The following is a 23,480-nucleotide window of genomic DNA, read 5'->3' as shown; positions in this document are numbered from 1 at the left end:
ACGTCTTTGGTTGGTCTGGGTGAAACTGTGTGAGCTGAAGACGCAGCACCTAATATGATACTGTGAGTTATGGCTTAACTGGGGGTCTCTGCTGTCCAGCCGATGTCACCGGTGATCACAGCCAGATTACATCTTCGGTAGAGGTAATTTATACAGTTAGGGTGCTGTGTTGTTTCATAATATAGTATTATACGGTTTCAGTGAACACTCTCACAGTGACTCCTTATACAGACACATTTTGGAAAGTTGTGCTACAACTACTACTAAATATCAAAATTGCTTCATTCGAGCTAAGCCACATCTGTATAATGTTATTGGCCTCAATCTCAGTGACTTTTCCTCTGTTACCTACTGAAAGGGGGTCTGCCAAGTCGTGTAATCCATTTGCAGAGCGATTTCCAAATTTATTTCTTGCCATAGTGGCATTCCCAAGGAATTCCCATTTTAATCCGTATGCTAATGATGCTGTTGGTGTAACCCGGGAGTGTCCTCAACACGTGGAGCACTGTTATTCTGTCTCCAGCACGTAAGGAGGAGATTTCTCTTGTGAGAAGCCTTGGGTGACACTGGAAGGGGAGAGAGTGGATTTGGGTGGGGATATTGGTGCTCTGGATGCTGAGGTTTACCAACTGCCTAATTAGCATATGGATTAACATGGTCATTTCTCAGGAACAGAATAGACAGAAATAATAAAAGCAAACTCCATTACTGCTGCCAGCAGATTATAGTTCTGGTGGATGGGTTGGACTCTTTAAACAGAGGTGACTCCAGTCTCCCTTGTTGAGAAACTACATTATCTAATGTAGTGATAAAAGCACCAGGCCATATGGAGAACTGCCCCCTACTAGTGAATGGAGGACCCCTCAAACATGAGCAATACTGCTTCATTTACAGGGAGGGCTTAATTAGTCCTCTGTTCCCCCAATCATTGGGTAGATCCAAAATCTGAGACTTATCAGTGACCCTAATATATGGCCCTAATGTGAGACTTAAGTTCTCAGTGAACTGGGAGGTTTGTGACTCCTATCCAAATGGCTTCTAAGTAATCTGACATCTGGGAGGGGCATGACGGGAGAATTTCCTGTGATATGATAAAGTATTCTCTTTTATAGTATTGTTTATTAAAAACAAGAAACGGATTAATATTCTATTTCTCATCATGTGTCCATTTTGGCATATGCTTACAATTTCCATAATCCAAGAATACAAATCCTCTGTTATTCCCCCTAAATAATGGTCACTTGTCAAAGCGGGGCGTCCTGTGCCTTACACAGTGCAGCCAATTTCGGTTCATGAGGACACGCCGCCTTCTGCTAATTATTTAGCAGGATTGGCAAAATAGGTTTTTTTGTTTTGTTGTTTTTTTTTAGAAAATTTCCAGAACAACAAGTTTTTGTCAAATTTGAGGCTCTTCCCTGTGGGTGTTTGGCACAGGCAGGTGGTCTAAGGGTGCAAAAGGAGACTACTTTTATCAAAATTTCTGGACCTGTAAGTGTTCTGTATTGGGGTTCTCGGTCTGCGTAGAGAGTTATAAGTCCGGTGAGCTCAGATTTTTTTTTTTATAGGGAGGTAGTAGAGTTTAACCTTTTCCCTGCCGCGGTGTGAGGGGCGTTAATATTCATGGCAAGGCTCCCCAGCCAGCGTGGCTTAGTGCCAATCTCCAACTGCGCTTCTAAGTCCTTTTACATACTCTGTAAATAATTGATGGATTTGCCTGCCATGTTTCGAGAAGATGTCCCGCTCCACAGCCTCCACCAGAAAATGAATGGTGAGTGAGCAGGTTTTTTTTTTTTTTTGCAAAAACAGTTTTGTATGTTATTATGAAATAATAAGTGACACCAGAGTCCATTTGCTGATGGAAAGCTTTCTTACGTCTCGCAAGGGGTTTAAGAGATCCTCCGTGCTTACTCAGGAGTGAAAGCATCAAATTAAAGTGTTTGTGCTGACAAAGGGGAAATTTTGGATTTCAGCAAACGATGCAAGATGTGTGTGTGCGCGATGGGCTCGGCGAGAGCCGCCCCGGCCAGGCCCGCTAATGAAATGCATGCATACAATTAAAGCCACTTGAAGTGTGTAGCTGGAGGATGCGTTCCGTCAGTCTCTAGTGACCGCCGCCGCTCCCCGTGCACACCGGCTCCCGTTTCATATTCATAAATCAGCTCTTCACACATTGGCAGCGAAGGTCCCACCGAGTAGGCACGAGCACCGGGAGACCAGGCCTCGCAGCCAAGAACAGAAGTGAAAAATGATCCCACTTGATGGGGGCTCTTGGATTTATTGCTGGAAGCAAGAGCAAATTGAATAGCAATGAGAGTGTGTGAATAAGCACCTTGTCAGGAGATCTGACACTGACAGATAAGGTTCACACACCGAGCCTCCACCCTGCACTGTGGCTTTAGAGGTCCTGCTCGCTGGGAAGGGATGACTTCTAGTCACCGGGCCATACATCTTTCTTTGTGTATCACGCGGCATTCCGGGTCATCCTGATGACTGAACAGAGAAAAATAGCAAGCGCTCCCCCGAGGATGAATGTGATTTCCATGAGAATGGAGAACTTTACACCAAATTGAAGCTTTGAGAGATGTTTGTATAGCAGTGTATATACTAGGAGTCTTCAGAACAACATATTATGGCAGCTTATGACATATCGCACATAGAGACCTCATACATTTTGTTTCCATACTGATTCCAAACAGGAGTGATGCCCTTATATAGAGAAATGTATAATAGGTGAAAATACAAGACCCCATGGATCGCTGGTCGCTATGTGCCATTCACTTGACTTCTGTTCTAGAATCCGACTCTTTAAAAAGCAAAAATGAATCTTTGACCCCAACGAGCCTATAAGTTACTTAAATGTTCCTCTCAGGTGATGCAGTATTTCTCTGAAAATAAGATAGGGTCTCATATTATTTTAGCTTTAAGGAAATGGGATAGGCTTACGGTACTTTCAGGGAATGTCTTTTGACATTTCAATTTCTTGTGACTCTCTTGCCCCGGTTTCACCCCAATCATTTGCTTCAATTTCTCATGTCTAACAATGGCACTCATTTTGAATGAGCCCCTCTTGTCCATGTAGCTGCTTGTAGTACATTGCATCTATTAGCTTCTTTCTTCTCTCCTTCTCTGATGTGGCACATAAAAACACAGTTCTTGTGTCATATTAAATGGCCTTTTAATATTACACAAGGATTGCATTTCTAGGTGACTCAGAAAGATCCACTGTTATGTATAATCAGTAGTTGGAGCTGTATATGAAGATTATACTCCTGAACGTTAACGTGGGTTGTATTAAAAGGAAGATTCTCCTCTTTAAAATGACACCAGAGCTATGTTTCTAGGTGCCATAGCGTAGAAGTTAAATTTTTTGGAGAAAAGGACCCCCACCTTGATTCTGCCTTCCTGTACTCGGTGGATGATTTTATGGAGACTGATGTGTCCTGTGTTGGTCTTCATATCCCATGTTGCACCTTTATAACTATGGCATGCTGCCCTTACAGCAGATCCTAATGTTTATAGGGTGCACTTTCTGGTAGCCCCCTGTAATTGTTGTGGTACACCAATAACTACACATACAGGACACAACGGCTCTGTCTTTTGAGCTGTTACTTTCCTACAGAACTCATTATGGTTTTCATCTCTCCATGGGGGATGCTCCGGCTCGTGTCTCTTTGAAATCTTTCAGAATGGCTCCTAGGTCAGATACATACATGTGCTGTATTGTCCGCTATCGCTCTTGTAAATCCTACACGTTTTTTGCTAAAAACCAAAGATTCAATAAATTGTCCAGTGCACTAACCTCTCATTTCCATAGGGAAAAGTCCCATTTAAGTTTGTCTTAGTTATGGCCGGTGAGAAAAACCTGAAGGAACGCTGTCATCTATTAATATACAGTTTCCATAGGATCCAACTATTGTGCTCAGCTGATGCTATTGACACCAAATCCCAGGATGAGGTTCTTCACTGGGTCTGGGGCTCACACTGGACTAATGTTCTGCTTTGAATAGATGCACAGGTGTAAGAACAGATCCAAAGAGATCAAACACTGTATTGTCCATCTCATTGTAGAGCCCCAAAGAGAAATTGCAATAGAATTGACTTACAAGTGGCATGGATTGTGTTACCTTATATCAAGCTTTAACTGGAAAGATTAAGCACAACTTTGTATTTGATCTAAACTTTTGCTTTGGGGTCTATAGGATGGTCTTCGCGAGAACGCAATCTCTATTCACATATATGCAAAGGCTGCTGTTGTATAAACCTCCTGCAGTATTAAGGATATAATCGCTATATGCTACTGCTCTATAACATTATGTGCAATCTGTACAGCTCCTCCTTCTCTGTAACCTGCTGACTGAGACACCATGTACAATGCTCCTAATGCTCTATAACTTGCTCTCTTTGCATGTAGGACAATATGTCTTATCTGCAGGCAGCCTGTTATAGAGCAGGAGTCGCTGTACAGATTGCACAATCTGCTCTGCTAATCCTGCTCTGTAACATGCTGTCTGCACATGGGACACGGTGTACAATATTATCAGCTCCTCCTTCTCTATAACATGCTGCCTGCAGATATGGCACTATTTACAATCTGCTTGGCTCCTCCTGCTCTGTGATATACTGATTAGATTGCATTTTCATGGTAGTGTGTTACCTTCAAAGGAGCTTTCCGTGATCGTGAAAAAAAAAAAAAAAAAGTCCAAATGTTGTATAGTCTAAACCATTATTGTACTGGTTCCCGCTGGTCTTTAGTACATTTTTTTTTTTCCATTTTTTTTTCAACAGTGATGTGCCATACAACCACATGACCATTGCAGCCAATCATTGTCCACAGCATCATCAGATAGTTTAGTGATTGGCTGAAACAGTCCCAATACAATCCGTATAGACCAGTGACTGTTATACAGCGGGTTATTGTTGTTCCTTTCTTATTTTATAGCGTTTTTAAATTTTATTTTTTTTTTTTTTCCTTTAACCATTTTCAATCCGAACTTTGTGTTGTTGTATGATCCCTCTGGCATAGAAGAGGTTAAACGCGGCGCATTTGTTGATATACATTTTGCTGGACGCGCATTTCCAATTCCCCGAAGCCTCCTTGCCCAGAATAAATAACACCACCTATAATAGACTGTCATTGCCCACCACATGTAGGACAAGCCATCGCCGGGCACACGGTTAAAACCTGCTCCGGCTTTAGTGGTGATGTATGAGCCTCTGTAAGGGTAATGATCCTAAACCGCAGCGATCTCCTGTAACGGCAGTATCTGTCATATTCATTGGGATTACCACGCTCATTGATTTGTGTCTGTAAATCTGCAGTCCCTACCCTTTAAATTTGATCTCTAATTGGGCCTCCTTAAATGGTTTGAGCCGGGGCTAGTGTGTATATCCTCGGAGCGCTGTCACCGGCAGCGGCTCTCCTCCCATTATACATTCCGCAGATTTGATGGAATCAGCAGGACTCCTCATTTGAAACAGTTTAATCGTCTCCTCTATCCTCGCGTTAAACCATTGAGGTGGTCAAGCGATGCACACAAATCATCCTAAATGGAAAATATAGCTCTCTCTGTGACCCAGCTAAATAGATCGAGCTATGCAAAACAAGTTAAAAAGTAATAAATGCCAGAGGAATCTTTTTAATTGGAATAAAAAATTAGTCTCAACTTTATTTCCTCCGCCGGTGCAGACGCATTCCAGTACATTGCCATGGCATCTGCTCGGGAAGGTTTTATTATATTTTAAGGGATTTGTTTTTATTTTTTTACAAAGGGATTAGGCAGGCTGGAAGCGCTCTTCTTGCTGAATCGCTACCATTGCCTCCTTCCTCGCACAGGAAAGATTGGGATGTGTCCATAACCTTTGGTCCTGTACGTCATGAAAATGAGCTGCTTGGTGCACCAGGGCGTGGGCATGCCACCCGTTTTTCTCATACACTTGCCCTATAAGCCACACCTCCTGGAGCACTGAGAAGCTCATTTGCATAAGAAGAAACATAGAAGAAACGGTAAAGGCTGTATAGTGGTGTGGTCATATAAAAGCTGGATTCTCTAAATTTAGCATGGCCTGATACCAAGATGATCAGTGAAGGTCCGACTGCTGGGTCCCCCAAATATCTGGAGAATCAGGGTCCAGTTCAAACCAATGTGCACAGTGGCAGCCGAAACGTGTCCTGATATTCCATTCATTGGTAGAGGAGTGTTGGAAATGCACTCCCATTGGTCATCTCCGGCAGTCAATGGGAGTATCTGAGATAGCAGGGCGCTGTGCTTTGAAATTTCGGACACTCCCATACTATTGATACAAGCTCGACCTTTCTATGGATCGGTTGGTGAGATCAGGACTCCCGTTCCCCAAAATGGTTAGAGGATTGATCTCGTGATTGGGGAGAAGGGGGATGTTCCCTGCAGTCATCTCGATCAGGAAATAAAACGCTAACTTAGTACAACCCCTTTGAGGTGTGTTCACACATGGTGTTTCAAACACACCACAACCGCTGAGGAGATTCGGCTCATTACGTTGCTGTCAACATTGCATTTACAGGGATGTAAAGGTTTGAAAAAACCGGGTTGGTATAAGACGCGCTGCCCCAATTGAGAGATACTCTCTAATACCTCATCTCACTTATAAGTGACCTATTGCACTAGGGGCGCCGCCCGTGTCTCGTTCTATTTAACATTGCATTTACACAGCATGCATGTTAACGCATGTGTTTACATTGTGTTAATGCATTACGCATGTTTTGTGAACACAATGTATTTAGGTGAGTCTCCTTCTCAGCTGTTGCGATGCGTTGGAGAACACATGCGATAACTGCATGTGTGAACGCACCCTTAGAAGGACACAGAGCTTGGACAGGATGTTGAAGTTAATGGAAGGGTGCCAGCTTGTGACTTGCTGTTGTAAGCCAAGGTAGAGAGCTCCTGTACTACTGTTTTCTGGCAGACTCTTGCTATCCATGGATCAGATAGTTGCATATAACTACATTATATCAGACTTCACTTTTTGAAGGGAATCTACAATCTCAATCAAGCGTTATAAACCAGGAACACTTGCTCAAAGATCCATGGATCATGACTGTATTCATCTTCTTATATTTGTTATTCAAGGCCTTCTTCCTTCTAACCACTTTTAAAATCTGAAGTCTGAAAGTCTCATGTGGGTTTTACAAAGCCCCTCCATGTTGCAGCTTCACAGGCTGTTACATTGTACAGGAGCACTTCCCCCTCCCACTGTTTGCTGACATTTCTGCTGCAGGGAGATTACATCGGACAGAGGGAGGGGGGAGTGCTGAAGAAGCAGTGGGTGGGTGAGACAGTGTAACAGCCCGTAAAGATGCAGCATGGGAGGGGCTCTGTTAACTGCCCCTGTAGCTCTTCAGGCTCATTGGCATAACTTTGAAAGCTGATTTTACAAAGAAGGGGGCCATGGATAGCACATATTAGAGGATTACCACAATCACACTGCCTGGATCTATGAGTGGGGTAACACGCTGGATTTTGTTGGTAGATTTACTTAAAAATTGTTAAAATCTGTCTTCAGTTGAGGGCACCTTTAGTACATTAACGCATGGATATTACTGCAATTGCTCTCGCAATATATCTCTCGCTATACCGCTGTTCTGTTAGTTTGGCCTGTAAGGGCATCTTTTGACGTAAATGGTTATCACAACAATTTCATTAGGAACCAATGGACAGCCAGAGCTTTGCTTACTCTTCTGGGCCTTAAGTTGTGCAGCTGGTATTGGTAATATATTGTCTTAGGACCTGTAAATTAAAACTGAACCCCATTAAAAACACATTCTGTGTAAGAACTTTGGGCAAGGTTTTCTGTTGCAGTCTGATCCTGTTCTTGGTACTAAAAATACTACTAATATAATACACAATGTAATATATACATTATTTATTTTTGTGCAGGTTCTGGGTCTTTGGCCGCAATGGCAGTTTTTGAGGACCGCTATAGACCAGACATGGAGGTGAGTGACCTTAAATCTGATTTTAATACAAATGTCTGCTTTATAAGCAATAGTCCTGTCTCTGATGTCAGAGGGTCACATTGACTGGAGCCAAAATCAATGCTTCCACCTTAATCACCAACCTATTATTGACTGTGAAATGTCTCTGCACATATCTATGCTATATATATCCATATCTCATAAGAATGGCAGCTTGTACTAGGTAGCAATATGAGATGAAAGTGGCAACTATGTGTAGGCTTGGTGTATGGGGATTTAATGAGCATAAACATATGAGTCAAGATGGAGACAGACACTTGTATACAGGACTTTATTTGCTTATTATATTGAGGATTAATCTATAGTCCCTGCATGAGAGAAGCATGCAGCCACAAGCAGCTGCATAGTTCTCTTTATAAGTACTTATTCTAATCTTATAGTGTTCCTATAATATACATATTACTGGGGAGGGGGCAATATTGAGGTCATCCACTTAATAATAATACCTGCCACTCGGCTAGAAGCTGGAAGAACAGCTCCATACTCTATGTAGTGGTGGAAACTTGTATCTGCGGCTTATATAGTGGGTTACCAATGGGTTATACTTATGCCTCCAAGGAAATGGTTATCTTCTACTACCAAACAGCCCATTGCAATGTTTTGGAATGTGAAGAAGAGCATCAAGGACCATCCCTTTAAGGGGTGATATTATGTGTTAAGACAGGTAAATCAAATGTCATTCGGCAGAATGAAGCGGATGTGTTTATATCTTGGCAATGAGGACGCAGCGGGATAATCCTGCATTTGACCACGCTCTCCTCCGAGCCGCGCTTAGCACAATTAATAGCAGAACCTGTTCGATTTGGCAGCAGAAGATTCAAATGATATTGCATATCTGCCTCAGCGAGACCCTATCTTTTATTGACCACATAAATTAGCAGTCTTTTGGGCGATTGTTACCACTCAGTTAAGTCACATCATGAAGACAAGCTGTCACACATACTAGAAGCAGTCAATACCGATCAATATCTTAATGTCTCCAGTGTAAAGGTTGCAGGGGGACTGAGCAGTAATGGGCAGCGCGTAGCCTGTTTATGTCTGAAGTCTGTATTACTCCTATTGTTTCCCTTTTATAAAGCTTGTGCGTGTTTACCTTGTACGACACAGCGGAGCCGCTCTGGAAACAAGCCCCCAACACGAGGGCTTTGGCTTTCTGCCTGTGTGTGATGACATGGGAAAGTGTGGGATTTTTTATAGTATAAATTATGTATAGAACTCTATAGAGCTTGGATAATGAATTGGTGATTTGGCAGTTTTCAGAGGAAGTGTGTTATTCTAGCTGGAAAGCGATGTAGGAATAATAGGACAGATGTTTGGACTCTGGATACATGATAAATGTCCCAGTGATTGACATTAATAAATTTTAGTATAGTGCTGTATGTGTGTGGTAGTAGTTTGTGATGCATGAAAGACTATAAATAGCAGTTTTGTTGTTATTCGAAATCTCCCAAGATGCCAATATGGTTTCTTATCAATGCTTCTATAATATTAGCTTTGCGGTCTACTCTGAAGCATTCTGTCAGGACTGCCCCTCTACAGTAATTGTACAATGACACTGTAGTCTGGACCGCCCCCTCCACAATAACTGTATAGAGCCTCAGTAGGCTGGACTGCCCTTCTACAGTAATTGTACAGTGTCACTGTAGTCTGGCCCGCCCCCTCCTCAAGAACTGTATGCAGCCTCTGTAGTCTAGACTGCCCCTCTACAGGAATTGTACTATGTCATTGTGGGGGGGGGGCGGTCCAGACTACAGTAACTGTATAAAGTCTCAGTAGGCTAGACTGTCCCTCCGAAATGACTATACCATGTAGTGTTGACTAACCCTGTACAATAATAATACAATAATAATACTAGCTCTGTAGTATTGGTCGCCCCTATACCAGAACTATAGAAAATAAGTGTGGTCCACACCTCTACAGTAACTAACGGGATAAATACTAATTACACACAGAGTTTCAGCAAGCTATAAGGAAATCTTTATTGTATCTGTATGATAGCACTGAAATGTATAATATCTTCTACACATTTAAAATCTGTAGCATCTCAATTTTGCTGTAAATTTGGTCTGAATTTCTATTTCAACTCAATGAAAGGTTGAACTAAGTTCCAAGATCCATGACCAAAATTACATCAAATTCTACAACTCAGTCCAAATGTTCTACACCATAGTCCATAGACCAATGTGCATTTACCTGTTGTCTGCACCGTAACCACCTCAGTAACTAGGATTGCTTTGTACATTTGTATAAAATCTATGTAGTAACTCTGCTGCCTGCAACACTTCCTCCTCAATTACCCTATAAAGTCCATGTTTAATTGACTGCCGCCCTCCCCACTGCCCATGTAGTCTGGAATGCCCCCTCCTAAATTACTATGTAAAGTCCATGTAGTGTGGACGCCCCTTTTCATTGTATTGTGTCTGTGTAATAGTATAGTTTGGATCGCCCCACTTGTAGGTTCTGAATTTTCCTGGAAACCAAAAAAATTTAAATTGCCCTCCTTTGTTTAATGTACTTTTTTCTTAAAGATTTGGCTGAAGATTCAAATAGGTCTTCTACCCGCACACTAGGATAACATATTGACAGGTAGCTGGGGGTGCAAATCATGGGACCCCTGCTAATCATAAGAATTAGCATTTCTTTCCTGAATAGAAGGAGCTTCAGTCACTCTCAGTTCTGACAGTATTTAAGTGCGGGCCTTGTCCAATAGTTGTTCTAGATGTAGGTACCGGGTCCAAGGAGTTGGTCTTGCATTTGTAGAGCTTGGATTGAAAAGTAATTCATGGCATAAATGTTAAAGGGAAGGATATCCCATTGTCCTATAAAGCGTGACACAAGGGTAGGGCTGTATTATGACACTATAGTTTGTACACAGCAGTCATATAGCCATGTATCATAGAAGCCGGTGGGGTCTGTGATCACAATATGGAACTTCAGAAATGTCTTAATGAATCCTTATTTTCACTGTGTTTATAGTAACGCAGCGCTCCGGCCAGTGTGACCCTTTACCAGCGTGCCAAGTAACGCTGCCCGCCATATCAATCATACACCGCATGTGGAGACCACACAGGCTGTGGTAATGGGCCAGTTGTGTACAGACCCCCCCCCCCCCCCCCCCATTACGACTTTTGTAGAGGCGTTACTATGGCTAATGAATAGATCTGCCATATCAGAGCAGCAGCATGTGTGCACATCTGTCAGTGACTGAATCCGAGTGTGAGAACTACGTATAAAGATATATACTGCCAACAGGGGGCAGTGTGATGTCAACTATTTGCAGCCCATCTTAGAGGATGTTCAGAATGAGGGCAATGTAGGTCAGTCGTATCTCTTAAGTGACCATAGAAGCCGATGATCAGTGATATGGCTAATAGAACAGACTTCTCCAACATTGATCATTGCCATTATGACCAGCCTAATCGTCTAGAGAGGTAAAGGCCTGGGGGTTCCACGTCAATCTCGTGTCTGGTTATTTAGGATAATCACGTGATCCTCAGTACGACAGAGGCTCTTCACTTTAAGGTTACCACACACATTAGGGTTCAGTCTACAGAACCTGAAGGATTTAGAAGGATCAGTCTCCTATGTAATGTGTATGATGTAGTTGGTGGAGACACCTTGACTACATGTTGGGGATATGATAGACTGGACGTATTGTCCTGATCCTTTGTTCTACCAGAAGATAAGCCATTACCAGAGTAGTCCTGGTAGCAGCTTTCTCCACTCTTCCCTTTGAAAACTTTAGCACTTGGGTTTGCATGCATGTATATATGTATGGGAAAGTTGTAAGGAATTGTGTTGAGGTTCTTGAAGCCACCCCCTTGTTCAAGAGGCTACAACACAGCCCAAAACTGATAGATTGGAACCTACAGCTAAATGAGAAGCTGGAGGACCTTCAGACCGTCCCTTGCGATCGGCAGGGGCTCTAAAGATCTAACCTAATATGACACCCTGGTGATATGCCTTCACCATCTAAGGTGGGTGTGATTCTTCGGTAAAGTTTAGGTTTAGCATAGTTTTAATATGTCAGAGGTCAAGGTGAATGATGGGGGAACTGGTGTAGATTGATCTGGAGTCGTCGTAGATGAGATGTACATTGTATCAACTTGAGGACATCTAGGGAAGCTTCTTTTCTGACAGCATGTTGGGGGGAATTTGTATATCTCTTCTCGAAGGAATGAATATATGGGAAAATGTCACCAGGATATAGCTTCCAGACTTGATTCCTACATCTTTCCTTCCGCCTGGACCTTGGATGCAGTTTCTTGAAATGTAAAAGAAAAAAAAAAAGTGGCGTTACAAAAATCTTGCTGTCAGATGTCAGCATTGGCTGGAATATTAATGAGAAGCGGCTTAATTAACAGAGGCGCGGTGACAGCGGTGGAGAATTGATGGAGACTAATAAAACTGTAATGAAGATGATTCATAGAAGTTTTGATCGGGGATGAAGACAACACACGAATACAACAAAACCCTACGCGGTGTCGAGCTGCCGGAGCGGACGGCGTTCACGCGGGGGTAACTTGTAACTGTTTTGATATCCTCTATGAAGGGCAAAGTGGTCTCTTCTCAGACGCAGGCAGCCGTATTTGCATTTAGTTGTTATGCGGGATGTGGCCGAGATTACCCATTGTCGCGAGTTGCCACAGCGAGCAGGAGAATAAACCCCCTTGAAGATTATGGTTCATTAAAACGGGAAGAAGATTAATATTTTCCCTGTCAAGATCAATACCGCTTCTCCTGCACTAATTGTCAGAAAAGCTCGCGGAGGCTACTGAAGGATGGCAGTGTGTGCGCACAGTAGATCACAGGGACAGTATTCAAAGGAAGGCTGTCCTGCACCCTCTGGTATCGACTTGCAAATTAGCAGCTGGATTCTAATTAAACAAGCTTAATGAAAGGAGCATTTGAATATTGCCGAAGAGTTAGAGAGGAAAAAAAAGACAATCCTTTCTCCATTCTGTAATATGTCCTGTACTGCAGACCCGGGGAGGTGGCGGGGCATGTGTGCTGGATGCCGCTTTTATTATCCCCCCCCCCCCATCTCAAGGCTTTGTGGACCTGGTGCAATGGGCAGGATGGCCACTTCAAAGATTTAGATTTTCTGCATTGTCTTTTGTGTGCCAGGGGGGTCTGTTATTTATATTTTATGGTGATGGGTGGCATTTGCATGTGTTTGAGGTTGGTTGGGGTAGTAGCCGTCACTATTGCTATTACAAGGTCTTGTCTCTAACCTGGACCTGGATTTGTATGTGAACTGTAAGACAACAATGACATGTCAGATGTACAGTACAGATTGTACTAAAAAGGAACATGGTCCCAGGCCTGAAGCCCCTGAAGCTGCTATGTGGGGTTAGAGGACCCAGACCTGGCCCCTCTATCCCATTCATACTCTGGTTTATTTTACACTTTCTCAATGGGGCCGGTAACGATAACAAGTCAACAATATGTGAGGGTACAACACCCTGCACTCCAGAGATCAGAACCAAGGCACGGTGGCTTTGCTCAGATAAATTTAAGATGACCTGCAGTAACCGGGTCTGGCCACTACACTAAAAATGGAGCTGTATCCTTCCTGTTGCTTGCTGAGGCTGTTCTGGACAGTGTTGGACTCCCACCAATTTAATATTGATAATCCATACAGATGGCGTCTGATGAATCAAGTCCCTTTTGCATGTTAGATTTTAGTTACACTGGAAAACCCCTTTAATTTGCTAGAAATTAGTCCAGGACTTAAGTGTATTGCACCATACAAGTGTTAACAGTGTATTGTGTTGTGGGGAAGATGGCCAGGTTTCAGACCGCATAAGAACACAGTGATGATGGGACCCTCACAAGAAGTTTTTTTTTTTTTTTTGGAACATGTGCCAAAATGTTACCTTTTTAAGCCTATCTATAACTTGCGCTACCTTTTCCACATGGTTGTGCCTGGTACTGCAAATCATCCTTGTCTGTTGATAGGATGGAGCTGTATTGTTTCTCCCCCCGGCGGTATTAAAATCACTGCTGAGTATTTTTTATTTTGCTGCTCATTACATAAAAACTCTGATCATTTAAGGTTATATTTTGGATGGATGACCCGTTTTGCCATCTTCTCACTAGTATTTGTCAAGTTCTGTTCTTGTAGGTTGTTAGAACCTTTTTATTTTTTGCCATTTTGTTGGCTCAAACTGTTCACCGGTCTTCTAGATCGGTGGTGAAATATTTCCCATTTTGGAGTCTCTGCCGATGTTAGAAGGAAGTCCTCATTACAAGTGCACCAACCACACCCAACAGCATGCACCTACCTACTGATCCAGTTGACACATTTCTATGTTTCCAGCTCTTGGCCTTCTGATAATTTCTTGGCTTTCTTCATCACAATCTCGTCTTCCTTGGTTTCACATGACCTTTGTTTTATCCATTTTATTTTTATTCTCAATCCTACCGGTTATGCCCCCCTCTCCCAACACATCCCATACACCTTGTTCAGAATTGGGCGGTTTCTTCCACAAGTATGACCACACCTATATGTATCTGCTATTACATCTCATCTGATTTAGAGGGGATAGTGTTGAGCTGCAGTAGCACAAACAGCCTGTTGACAATGGTGGCGCTGTTTCTAGAATTCTGTCTTTTTGCTGAAGATCTTCCTCTCTTTTTGCTATTTCCTCTCTGCTGTCTCCTCCTTTTGCTCCTCGTACAGAGATCTGCCAAGACTAGATGGGATGAAATCTGGGGTGGCAGCTGCTGTGCCCCACAGTTACATCGTAAGACTTTGAAGATGTTTCAACTTAAAGGAGCTGAGGGCTAGAGGCTTAGCCAATTTCTGCAGGTTGCCGGAGCCTTGGCTCGCTGCCTTTTGAAGATGAGCTGCTAAAGCTCCTGCCACTGCCGCAAGCGTGCTAACACCAGCAGGATGGGTTTTTCTCTCTATTTTCCTGTAGCTTTAGCACATCTCCTATGTAAGTAGCAGATACTTTGTCAATGCCAAATGTGACAAGCCTTCCTCTAGATAGGCCCTGCCCGGAAACTTTCACCGTAGTGATGGATAGCGGAGTGCACAAGTGCCACTTTTCCAGACTGATTTATGGAGTCATATTTCAGAGCGAAGCGAGCGTCGGCCTCTGGAGGGACACTTATAGATTGCCAAAGACCAGAGCTGCTTCACTTCTCCGGGCCGTGCAGTCGTTTAAAGACTCTGATGCCATGCACCTGATATCCACCGCAGAGCTGCAGCCATTTGTCATGTGGGCAGCTATAGATCTAACCCCAGCAAAGACTCCCAGGCCGGCCTGTGCACAACCGCTACATCTTCTTATTGACTGCTACTTCTTAGATTGCCTCTGGACTGTCAATGGAGGAACTAAATGCCTCCCCCACCCCCATTAGAAGTTCTAGCATTGTCTCTGTGATCCCTGTAATGTAGTCACTGCCTTGCTACCAAATATGTGGTTTCCAAAGAAGAATGTTGTGTTGTAGACCTCAAAGATTTCATATCTTTCAAGACAAGTGCTGGACCACCACTCCATAAAAACGTCTGACAAATGAGCCTGATGATCCCCCCCCCCCCACCTCCAACAGGGCAGCAACTAGAGCCTATTATCTATGCAGTCTACATTTTGGGTTACCTCAATGGTTGTCCATGTAAAAGGAACTCTATACTTGTTTGAAGGATTTCTCTTCCATCATGTAAACCCAAAATTCAGTTATGTTGGTGACCACTAGATGTGACAGCGCCACCACAGGCTAATTAAAGGAAATACACAAAGAATGGGTTGACAAACGAGTAGTTCCTTTGTAGCCACTCTCCACTTTGACCAAGAGATGACCAACCCAGAAGACCCATGCTGAATGAAGCTGAGGTTTCAAATCTGGAAGACCTCTTTATAGGGGTTGTCCAGGATACTCAACTAGTGGCTTATCCATCAGTCCACCTCAAGTGCTGCAGTCGTTCCCCTATGGCAGTGGTGGCTAACCTATGGCACTGGTGCTAGAGGTGGCACTCTGAGCCCTCTATGAGCACCCGGGCCAGCACAGAGTTCGCCAAACAGGACTCAAAGCCTCTTGCAGTCCCAGGACCCTGGAAGGAAGCTAAAATGATAATTCCAAACTTCTTTCTATTGTATTGGTGTCCTCGGGTGCCGATATAATTTAAACCTATGACAAAGCAGGGAGTAATAAGTTATTGCCTAAATTGGGGCATTGGCACCTTGCAAAAAATATGTGCGTTTGCCATCACTGCCCAATGGGTCCATATGAAAGGAATATTTGGAGAACATTGTGGCTTTTATGTAGTATTGCAAAACTGATGTTGTCTTTACAGTAAAGACTCAATATATTGGCATTTGTACTGCGCCATATTCTCTGAAATCAAGTAGCAGATGTGTCCTAAGTGCGGCCAGACACCAGTTATTGTGAGATATTGGGTGGGAGCTGTAATGGCAGCCATATTGGCTCCCAAAGTGACCACTGGACAAATGGAGAACTTTCCAGGTGATTATATTTGTAATGTAAATCTACGGTGACAGAGGGAGGTTGTAGCCTTCGCTTCTCTAGAAATAGACGTCCTTACTCCTGAATGTAGCAGCGCCTGGTGGATTTGCACCAGGTTGTGGTTTTAGAGCCCTCCATGTTTTATTCTGGCAGGTTATGTGGCATAAATGAATAGATAATGTCTACGACACTAACCTGGATTTACATTCTTTTACTAGGAAAGATAAACTGCTGATTAATTCAGTATAGAACTCAATTACAAAGTGAGCGCCTCTCTGCGGGGACCCGTCACCCTGCAGACAACAGATGCTGAATTTATACCCTGGCATCCTCCGCGCTGCAATGAAATATTAACATATTTTATTGCATGTGTGAGGTGCAGGCAGCGAAGGGGGGAGTCTGCCGCGCGGATAGCCGCACGGGTCTCCTAGCGTCATAGCCGGAATGGGGGGGCTGGGCTATAGCCGCAAGGATTACATGCTCATTTACATAGATTTACTATACTTTACATCCCCTGGATGTATGAGGACACTGCTGCATTACATTTACTTGCCATTTGTATAATACGTGTTCAGATGAAATATTTTTTGCTCTCCTATAATCCAGACTGTGTGTGTCCATGTATTACATTATCAGTGTATGTATATGGCTCCCGCATTATGAGAAGCTTAAAGGCCAGCCGGCTATAATTTCATAACGGGGTTGCATGATAAAACATCCCCTTTAATGCCGTGTAGTTCCAGGATGAAAGGACACGGCCTCACAATAATCTCAGCTTTGCTACATCTATGAGCACTGTACCGGGCCAGTGTTATACCATCGCTGTAGTGTATAGGTAGGATGTGTGTATTCCCTCCTCTGTATCCGGCCGCCTCATACACAATTCCCATATCCCCCTGTGGAAATTTAATTGCCCTCCGATAGAATCCGAGCTGATGTGCAGCTGTAAGTGGTCATTTGGCAAACACAAGCCATTTATTATGGAGCTGACAGCGAGCCCTGCATCCTGTCACTTGGTCCCTCATAATTGCAAGGCTTTGCTGTGCTAAAAGCAGTTTATTTTTCCTACTGCACACACAAGAAGCCCTTAACCCCTTGTGGTCGCCGACTCCGCGTTCCCTACCGAGTGTAGTGCACGAATACAAGATGAATGTTATTCCTGTTAAGAAACCGATCTAGGTTCCCTCTCCGATGCATAGGTCAGTAGTAGTATGGAGCACTAAAACAGCCAAACAGAATTTGCCAAAACGGTGCCAGTCTTGTCCAAGAGCTACGGATCGTAATAGTGTTACCCTGTTCAAACTGAGCCGCGATACCAGACGCGTCTCGTGGTCAGGACTGGCAATGATTGTTGGAAAAGCTGAAGCGTTCCCCGTCTTCTAATCCTTGAGAACCCCTTTTAGCTCTATAAAAAGTGCTGTTTAAAGTAGGCAAGAAAAAATCCCCTTTACACCACCCCAGGGCATAACAAGGTACCAGCAAGTTGCCAAATGGTACCACACATCGCCTCATATACATTGACGTCGGCCTTTATATTGGTAAATTGGTGAATTTGCTGACAATTTTTTTGGAAATTTCTGTACAACGCAGTCACATGTTATACAAATGTCGCCCAGATCTGGTGATTTTCGGTAGGACCAGCTGATGCGACTTCTCAGACGATAGAGCAGCTGCATTTCGGCACACCCGATGCTCTTGTAGAGGCGTCTGACAGCCGTTCTGTGTTGTGGAGGATCTACTATAGGTTTGTGTGTCCTGGATAAGTGTAGCTTATATCTGACTGTAAAATATTAAGTGCGTAACATGTTGACGCTGCAGCTAAATGACTCGGAGACCACCGGGCAGGGGCGGTTTTGTGTAGGGTTCCCCCGTTCAGCGGCCGTAGCTGATTTCTCTATGCTGCCGGCAGTGGAAGAGGAATATCCACCGCAGCCCTCTTTCCAATAGCCGCATCGTAAAAGACCCATCAAGGTAATCCATCAGCACCTGATCCTGCACAAAACACCGTCCTCCCGACAGCCGGCTTAAAGCTAAGATTTAATACAGCCCCACGTCTGCCATCAAGCAGGCCTCGACAGTTTAAAGCTCATTCTCTAAATCTCTGCAGACTTTATGGCCAGCCGAGGGCCCATATAAAGTTTAATAGCATTACGGCACATAAATCATCTTTTAAAGATGCCGCCAGCAGCTCCGATATTAAATGCAGACAATTGTGCGCGTTATAAATAATTTATCAGACGCCGTTTCACTTCGCCCCATCCAGGCTGACTTGTTTATTTTCGCCCTTACTGGAGAATTCCTCTGGCGCTTCTTGAGAGAACCATTACCGGTCAGTTTAATGAACTCTGGGGCCGTACAGGCCACCACGAGCCGCACGCCGCAGCTGCGCTGACCGATCTGCACCTCTCTCCTGCCTCCTCCAAGTGCCGGCCATTTGTCATGTGCTGGTAAATGGCTCTGCACATTGGAGCCCAGGGACACATTGTGTGATGCAGTGATGGAAGCAAACGGATAGCTCTATAAAGAGCTGCTTGTCACAGCTGACTCGTCTTACCGTACATCACTCTTATTGTAATCTCATTTAAGAAGCAGCACGGGCCCAGGGGTAACATATTCCCAGGTACTTTGGACTCTGCAGCTGTAAACTACTCGCAGGCTCCGGTTATTTGCTCCAAAACTTTCCTTTCTTTAATTACGCAGGGGCTGCTTTTTTTTTTTTTCTATAAAAGGCAAGAAATGGCTGCGAGACGGTGGGATTTACTGTGTGTGCACACGCCTCTATGCAAATGTCTGGAGTCATAGAGAGGGAATATCCATCGGGGCATTCGCAAGCTTAGGCGGGACCTTGGATGTGCGGAAAGTGTCTACAATTAATCAGAATAATAATCGGGTATCATTATGGACGCTGCAGCAGTCTATACTGAAAGGTCCATTTACAGTATAGACCACTGAAAACTGTATGATACCTCTTCAATGTATATATCTATTCAACAACGTTAAATCTGATCCCATGCACAGGATTTGAGGGGGGGGGGGCGGCCATCTTGCCTGAGCTGCTGCGACTGACATTTTGGAGAGATGCTTTACTGCAGGCACCATGACCATAGGCACAATGGTCATCATTGTACTCCTGACTCTGATCAGAAAAGGAGGTGTCAGATTATTATTTCGTCTAATGAGCTGTGTGAAAAGTGCACAATTTTGGTATTTAAAAAAAAAAAAAAAAATTGTACATTTGGTGGCGGCCTAACAGCAGGGAGAGCCAAGGATCAGGCCGGTGGATTTCAACTATAGTTCTAAAGAATTTAGATGTGACCAGATGTGTCTGGAAACGGCTTCCACCCTTCTGAGGAATCGGGAACCTCGTGTCTATCTATGTGAAAAACGGGAGCATAAGCCCACATTTATCTAAGGTAACTTAAAGGGAATGTGTCTTCAGCAGGTTGGTCTACAGAACGTCACCAACCCATTATTTAGGATAGTGACAGTATCACAATAATGTCCTTCCATATTCTGCATGTCTTATGGACAGATTGTGATGCTGCCATCTTCCCGAATAAGAGGCCGGGGGCAGTTTGAAGACCTCTATCTGGACACCATAGGACTATAGGTTGAGCTCCTTATTCAACTTTATCTACTATGATGCTATGAGACGTCCCCTTTACTTGTCCCTTCCTACTATGTATTAGATTGCATATTGAAGGTCTCCATAGTAGGTGTCCATCCCTGATCACCAGAACAGGTTGTATGGATACTTCATTCCAGCTGGATATTTGTTGTGTCTTTGGCAGCCAAGAGACAAGCTCTTGATTTATGATAGTCCTCTATAGGGGGTCAATAAATGGGGATGTAACAAGTGAGTGGGAGCTGTGCCTGCAGTTCTGCGGCCTGGCCACTATGCAACAGATTGAGTTGTCTGCTTCCGGCTCCATCCCTAGTGAAAAAGCCCCCAAACACTCTACACAGCTGATTGATGGAGGTGCCGAATGATGCACCCAATAAAATATTAATGATCATTCCTATGGACAGCTCATCTGTGTTTTTGTTGAATCGCACTCGATCGGTAACCAGCACCTGGTATTAATAAAAGTCACCAGGTGCTGGTTACAGATTTGATTGGGCCGTGGCACGTCCCCATACACTTAAATTTTGTAATCAAAATCAAAGATCTAACGTGTGACCGAACCCTTAGGACACAACCGCTTTCTGATATGAGACTATTCATAGGGTTAGAACTCTTACCAAAGTGATTTTGCAAATTTTTTTTTTTTTTTTTGCAAGAACAGTTGTACTTCATGTTAGTAAATTGTGGATCAGATTTTTTGCATCTTTTTTTTATAAAAACATTAAAAGAAATAAATGATGGTGACATGTTTGAAAATTCCAAATTAATAATTAAAAAAAAAAAAAAAAAAACTGCTGTGACTGGCAGAGGCTTCCAAAATAATATAAAATGTAACCCCTGAGATTGGATCCATTTTCCAAAATGACACCTATCAAGGAGTTTCTCAAAAGGTGACATCTTCATTTGGACCTCCAGCACTTCTTCCATAAATGCAATGGGAAATATGCAAATTAGTTTTCCAGGATGGGACAAAATAATCTTGTAAGGCAGGCTCCTTCCATCAAGCATGACTTTCAGGAAGCCTAATAACATGATGTGGGATAAAAAACAAACTAGTATATCTATTCTAGAAGGAACAGATTCCCACCTGGTTGTCTCACTTCAGTACAGTGTAGGGAACTAGTTTGGGTGAGTGAGAGGCTATTGACTGGAGTCTGGAAGTAAGATCAGTTAAGGCCGCTTTACAGGTATGTGGAGACTTATAGCCATTGATGCTCCACTAAGGAATTATGGGAAATATGCACATCTTGCCACAGAAAGGTGCACCATTTTCTCTGCTGTGCCCTGTATTTTTATTCCTGTGTTTTATATTCATTAAGGAAATAAGTTGTGTATTTGAATGAAGCTTTAGTTCCCTAGTGGATTGTATAATATCACATACAGCCTGAGGTCACAATGTACATGGCAGCAGGAGATGGGATCTAAAATTCCATTATGAAGTCAGTGTTTGAGGGTCTAATGTTCCATATTCTATGTTGGCCGCCACTAGCTACAAAGTGATTCAGTAAGCGTCCTTACGGCAGGTTTCTTAAAACAAAAAAACCTGTGGTGCGCCATAGTTATTTGTGGCTCATAGCGGCATTATGCCTAGGCAACGCGTTCATCGCCCTGTAAATAGACGTGACCCTGAACAGCACAGGCTACGACACCCAGAAACACCGGATACTATCTTGGATGAACCCATTGCCCACAGGACAAGGAGCAGACTGGCCACCCAGAGAAGAGCGGACGATCACAGGAGCCGCTCACCTATCAAACCGGAGCAGAGCAGCCACAACCGTCTGACGCCTCCATCTCCAGCAAGATCCTTTATGCCTGTGACTTCCACCATTACACGGGACCATGAAGAGCAAGAATCCTGCTGTATCTGCTTGGACACCTTTACACCAGGGGACAACCTCTCCAGCCTATGCTGCCTGCATATGTTCCACACCTCATGTATCACCACCTGGATGCAGGAGGCAGAGACATGTCCTCTCTGCAGGGCTCCCATCCGGGTATTAGTCTCAGATGAGATGGAGGGAACTGGCACCATCCACATCCTCATGGAGCGCACAGAAAATGTCTGGAGGATACGCATTTTCTAAACACTTGGCCTCTGCACCGTCCTGGGGAATCTGTATATTTCATGTCCACCTCTCTCTATTTCCCCTCCTCTCTTGCTCGTGGATAGATACTTAAAGTAAATATATACCATCTTTTCTGTGACTTTATGGTGGTGTGTGTTATGTGAGAACTATATGGCAGCATTGAACTTGTTTATTAATGATCTAGAGGTCAGAATTAATAGCATGGTGACACCAAGCTGTGTAGTGTAACAGTCTATGGCTGCATTCACACAGCCGTTGTGGGGACGTATAGCCACCCGCAAGTTTGTGGCTAGATATACGTCCCCATATATGGCGTGTGACACCATGCATGGGGGATAAAGATAAAGCATGCTCTCTTTACCCTTGCGTATAGAGGGAAGGGCTATTTCCTATGGATTGGGAGCACCAGCTTGTGCTCGACCGGGTAAGCATACCTCCATGTGAGTGCAGCCTATGGAAATGTCCCTGTCTGGTGTCATCTACAGGATCGGGCTGTCACACTGATGGTCCAATCCTGTACTGTGACAGGGGGGTGATATAATCAGTCCCTTCACAGCGCTGTGCACACTACTGCCGGGAGATCCATTGATGACATCTTCAGGATTCCCGGAGCAGGGAAGGAGCCATGTGCATCCTCTCTGCATGTCTGTGTGTACAGATCAATGGCTCATACCATTAGATCACTGCTACACGTCATCTGTATATAAGAACACATAATGTGCCCCAGGTAAATATTTAAAGTAATAAACTAAAGGTAAATAAAAAAAAATCCTACTAAAAGCCTGGTCTGTGGGCCTATATGAATAGCCATTTTAAACTCCCATGGAGTATTTCTATTACTGAAAATATCATACTCCTTGACTAAAAATACTCCTCAAAAATGGAAAGACTATTTTTTTTTTTTTTACTCTTATGGAAAAAAAAAAATTAGTGCAGCCGCTGGGGTAATGATTAATTTATATTTATAAGTAAATAAATGGTTTGTACAAAAATATTGTGAAAGAAATTGTCATTTGATTTAACCTGAAACAAGGGGGCACTGTCAGCATCTGGAAAAAAAAAACAAAGTTTCATTCTCAGAGAAGACAAGACAGCTTTAGGGCACATTCACATGGCCGTCTGCAGGGACGTACATGCGGCCGCAAATTTGCCACATGGGTGGCACCGATCCGGACCGCACACCGCAAAAAGATAGAGCATGCTCTATCTTCCGGCGTGTGTGCGGCCGTGCGCCGCTATTCTCTATGGAGGGAGGAGGGGTCACCTCCTCCTTCTCTCC

General features: G+C 43.6%; 1 protein-coding gene across 1 annotated transcript in view; it reads left to right on the top strand.

Annotated features, from left to right (window-relative positions):
* PSMB7 (proteasome 20S subunit beta 7) overlaps nt 1-23,480 on the top strand; it is a 39,983-nt gene that overhangs the window by 15,138 nt on the left and 1,365 nt on the right. The window contains exon 6 of the mRNA XM_072123846.1: nt 7,914-7,972. Within this exon, the coding sequence (XP_071979947.1) occupies nt 7,914-7,972 (59 nt within the window). The remainder of the gene's footprint in view (nt 1-7,913; nt 7,973-23,480) is intronic.

This window comes from Engystomops pustulosus, chromosome 9 (assembly GCF_040894005.1).
Source record: "Engystomops pustulosus chromosome 9, aEngPut4.maternal, whole genome shotgun sequence".
Lineage (NCBI taxonomy): Eukaryota > Metazoa > Chordata > Amphibia > Anura > Leptodactylidae > Engystomops > Engystomops pustulosus.
Note: the sequence above shows the minus strand (reverse complement) of the source record. Positions and strands in the feature narration are given on the sequence as shown.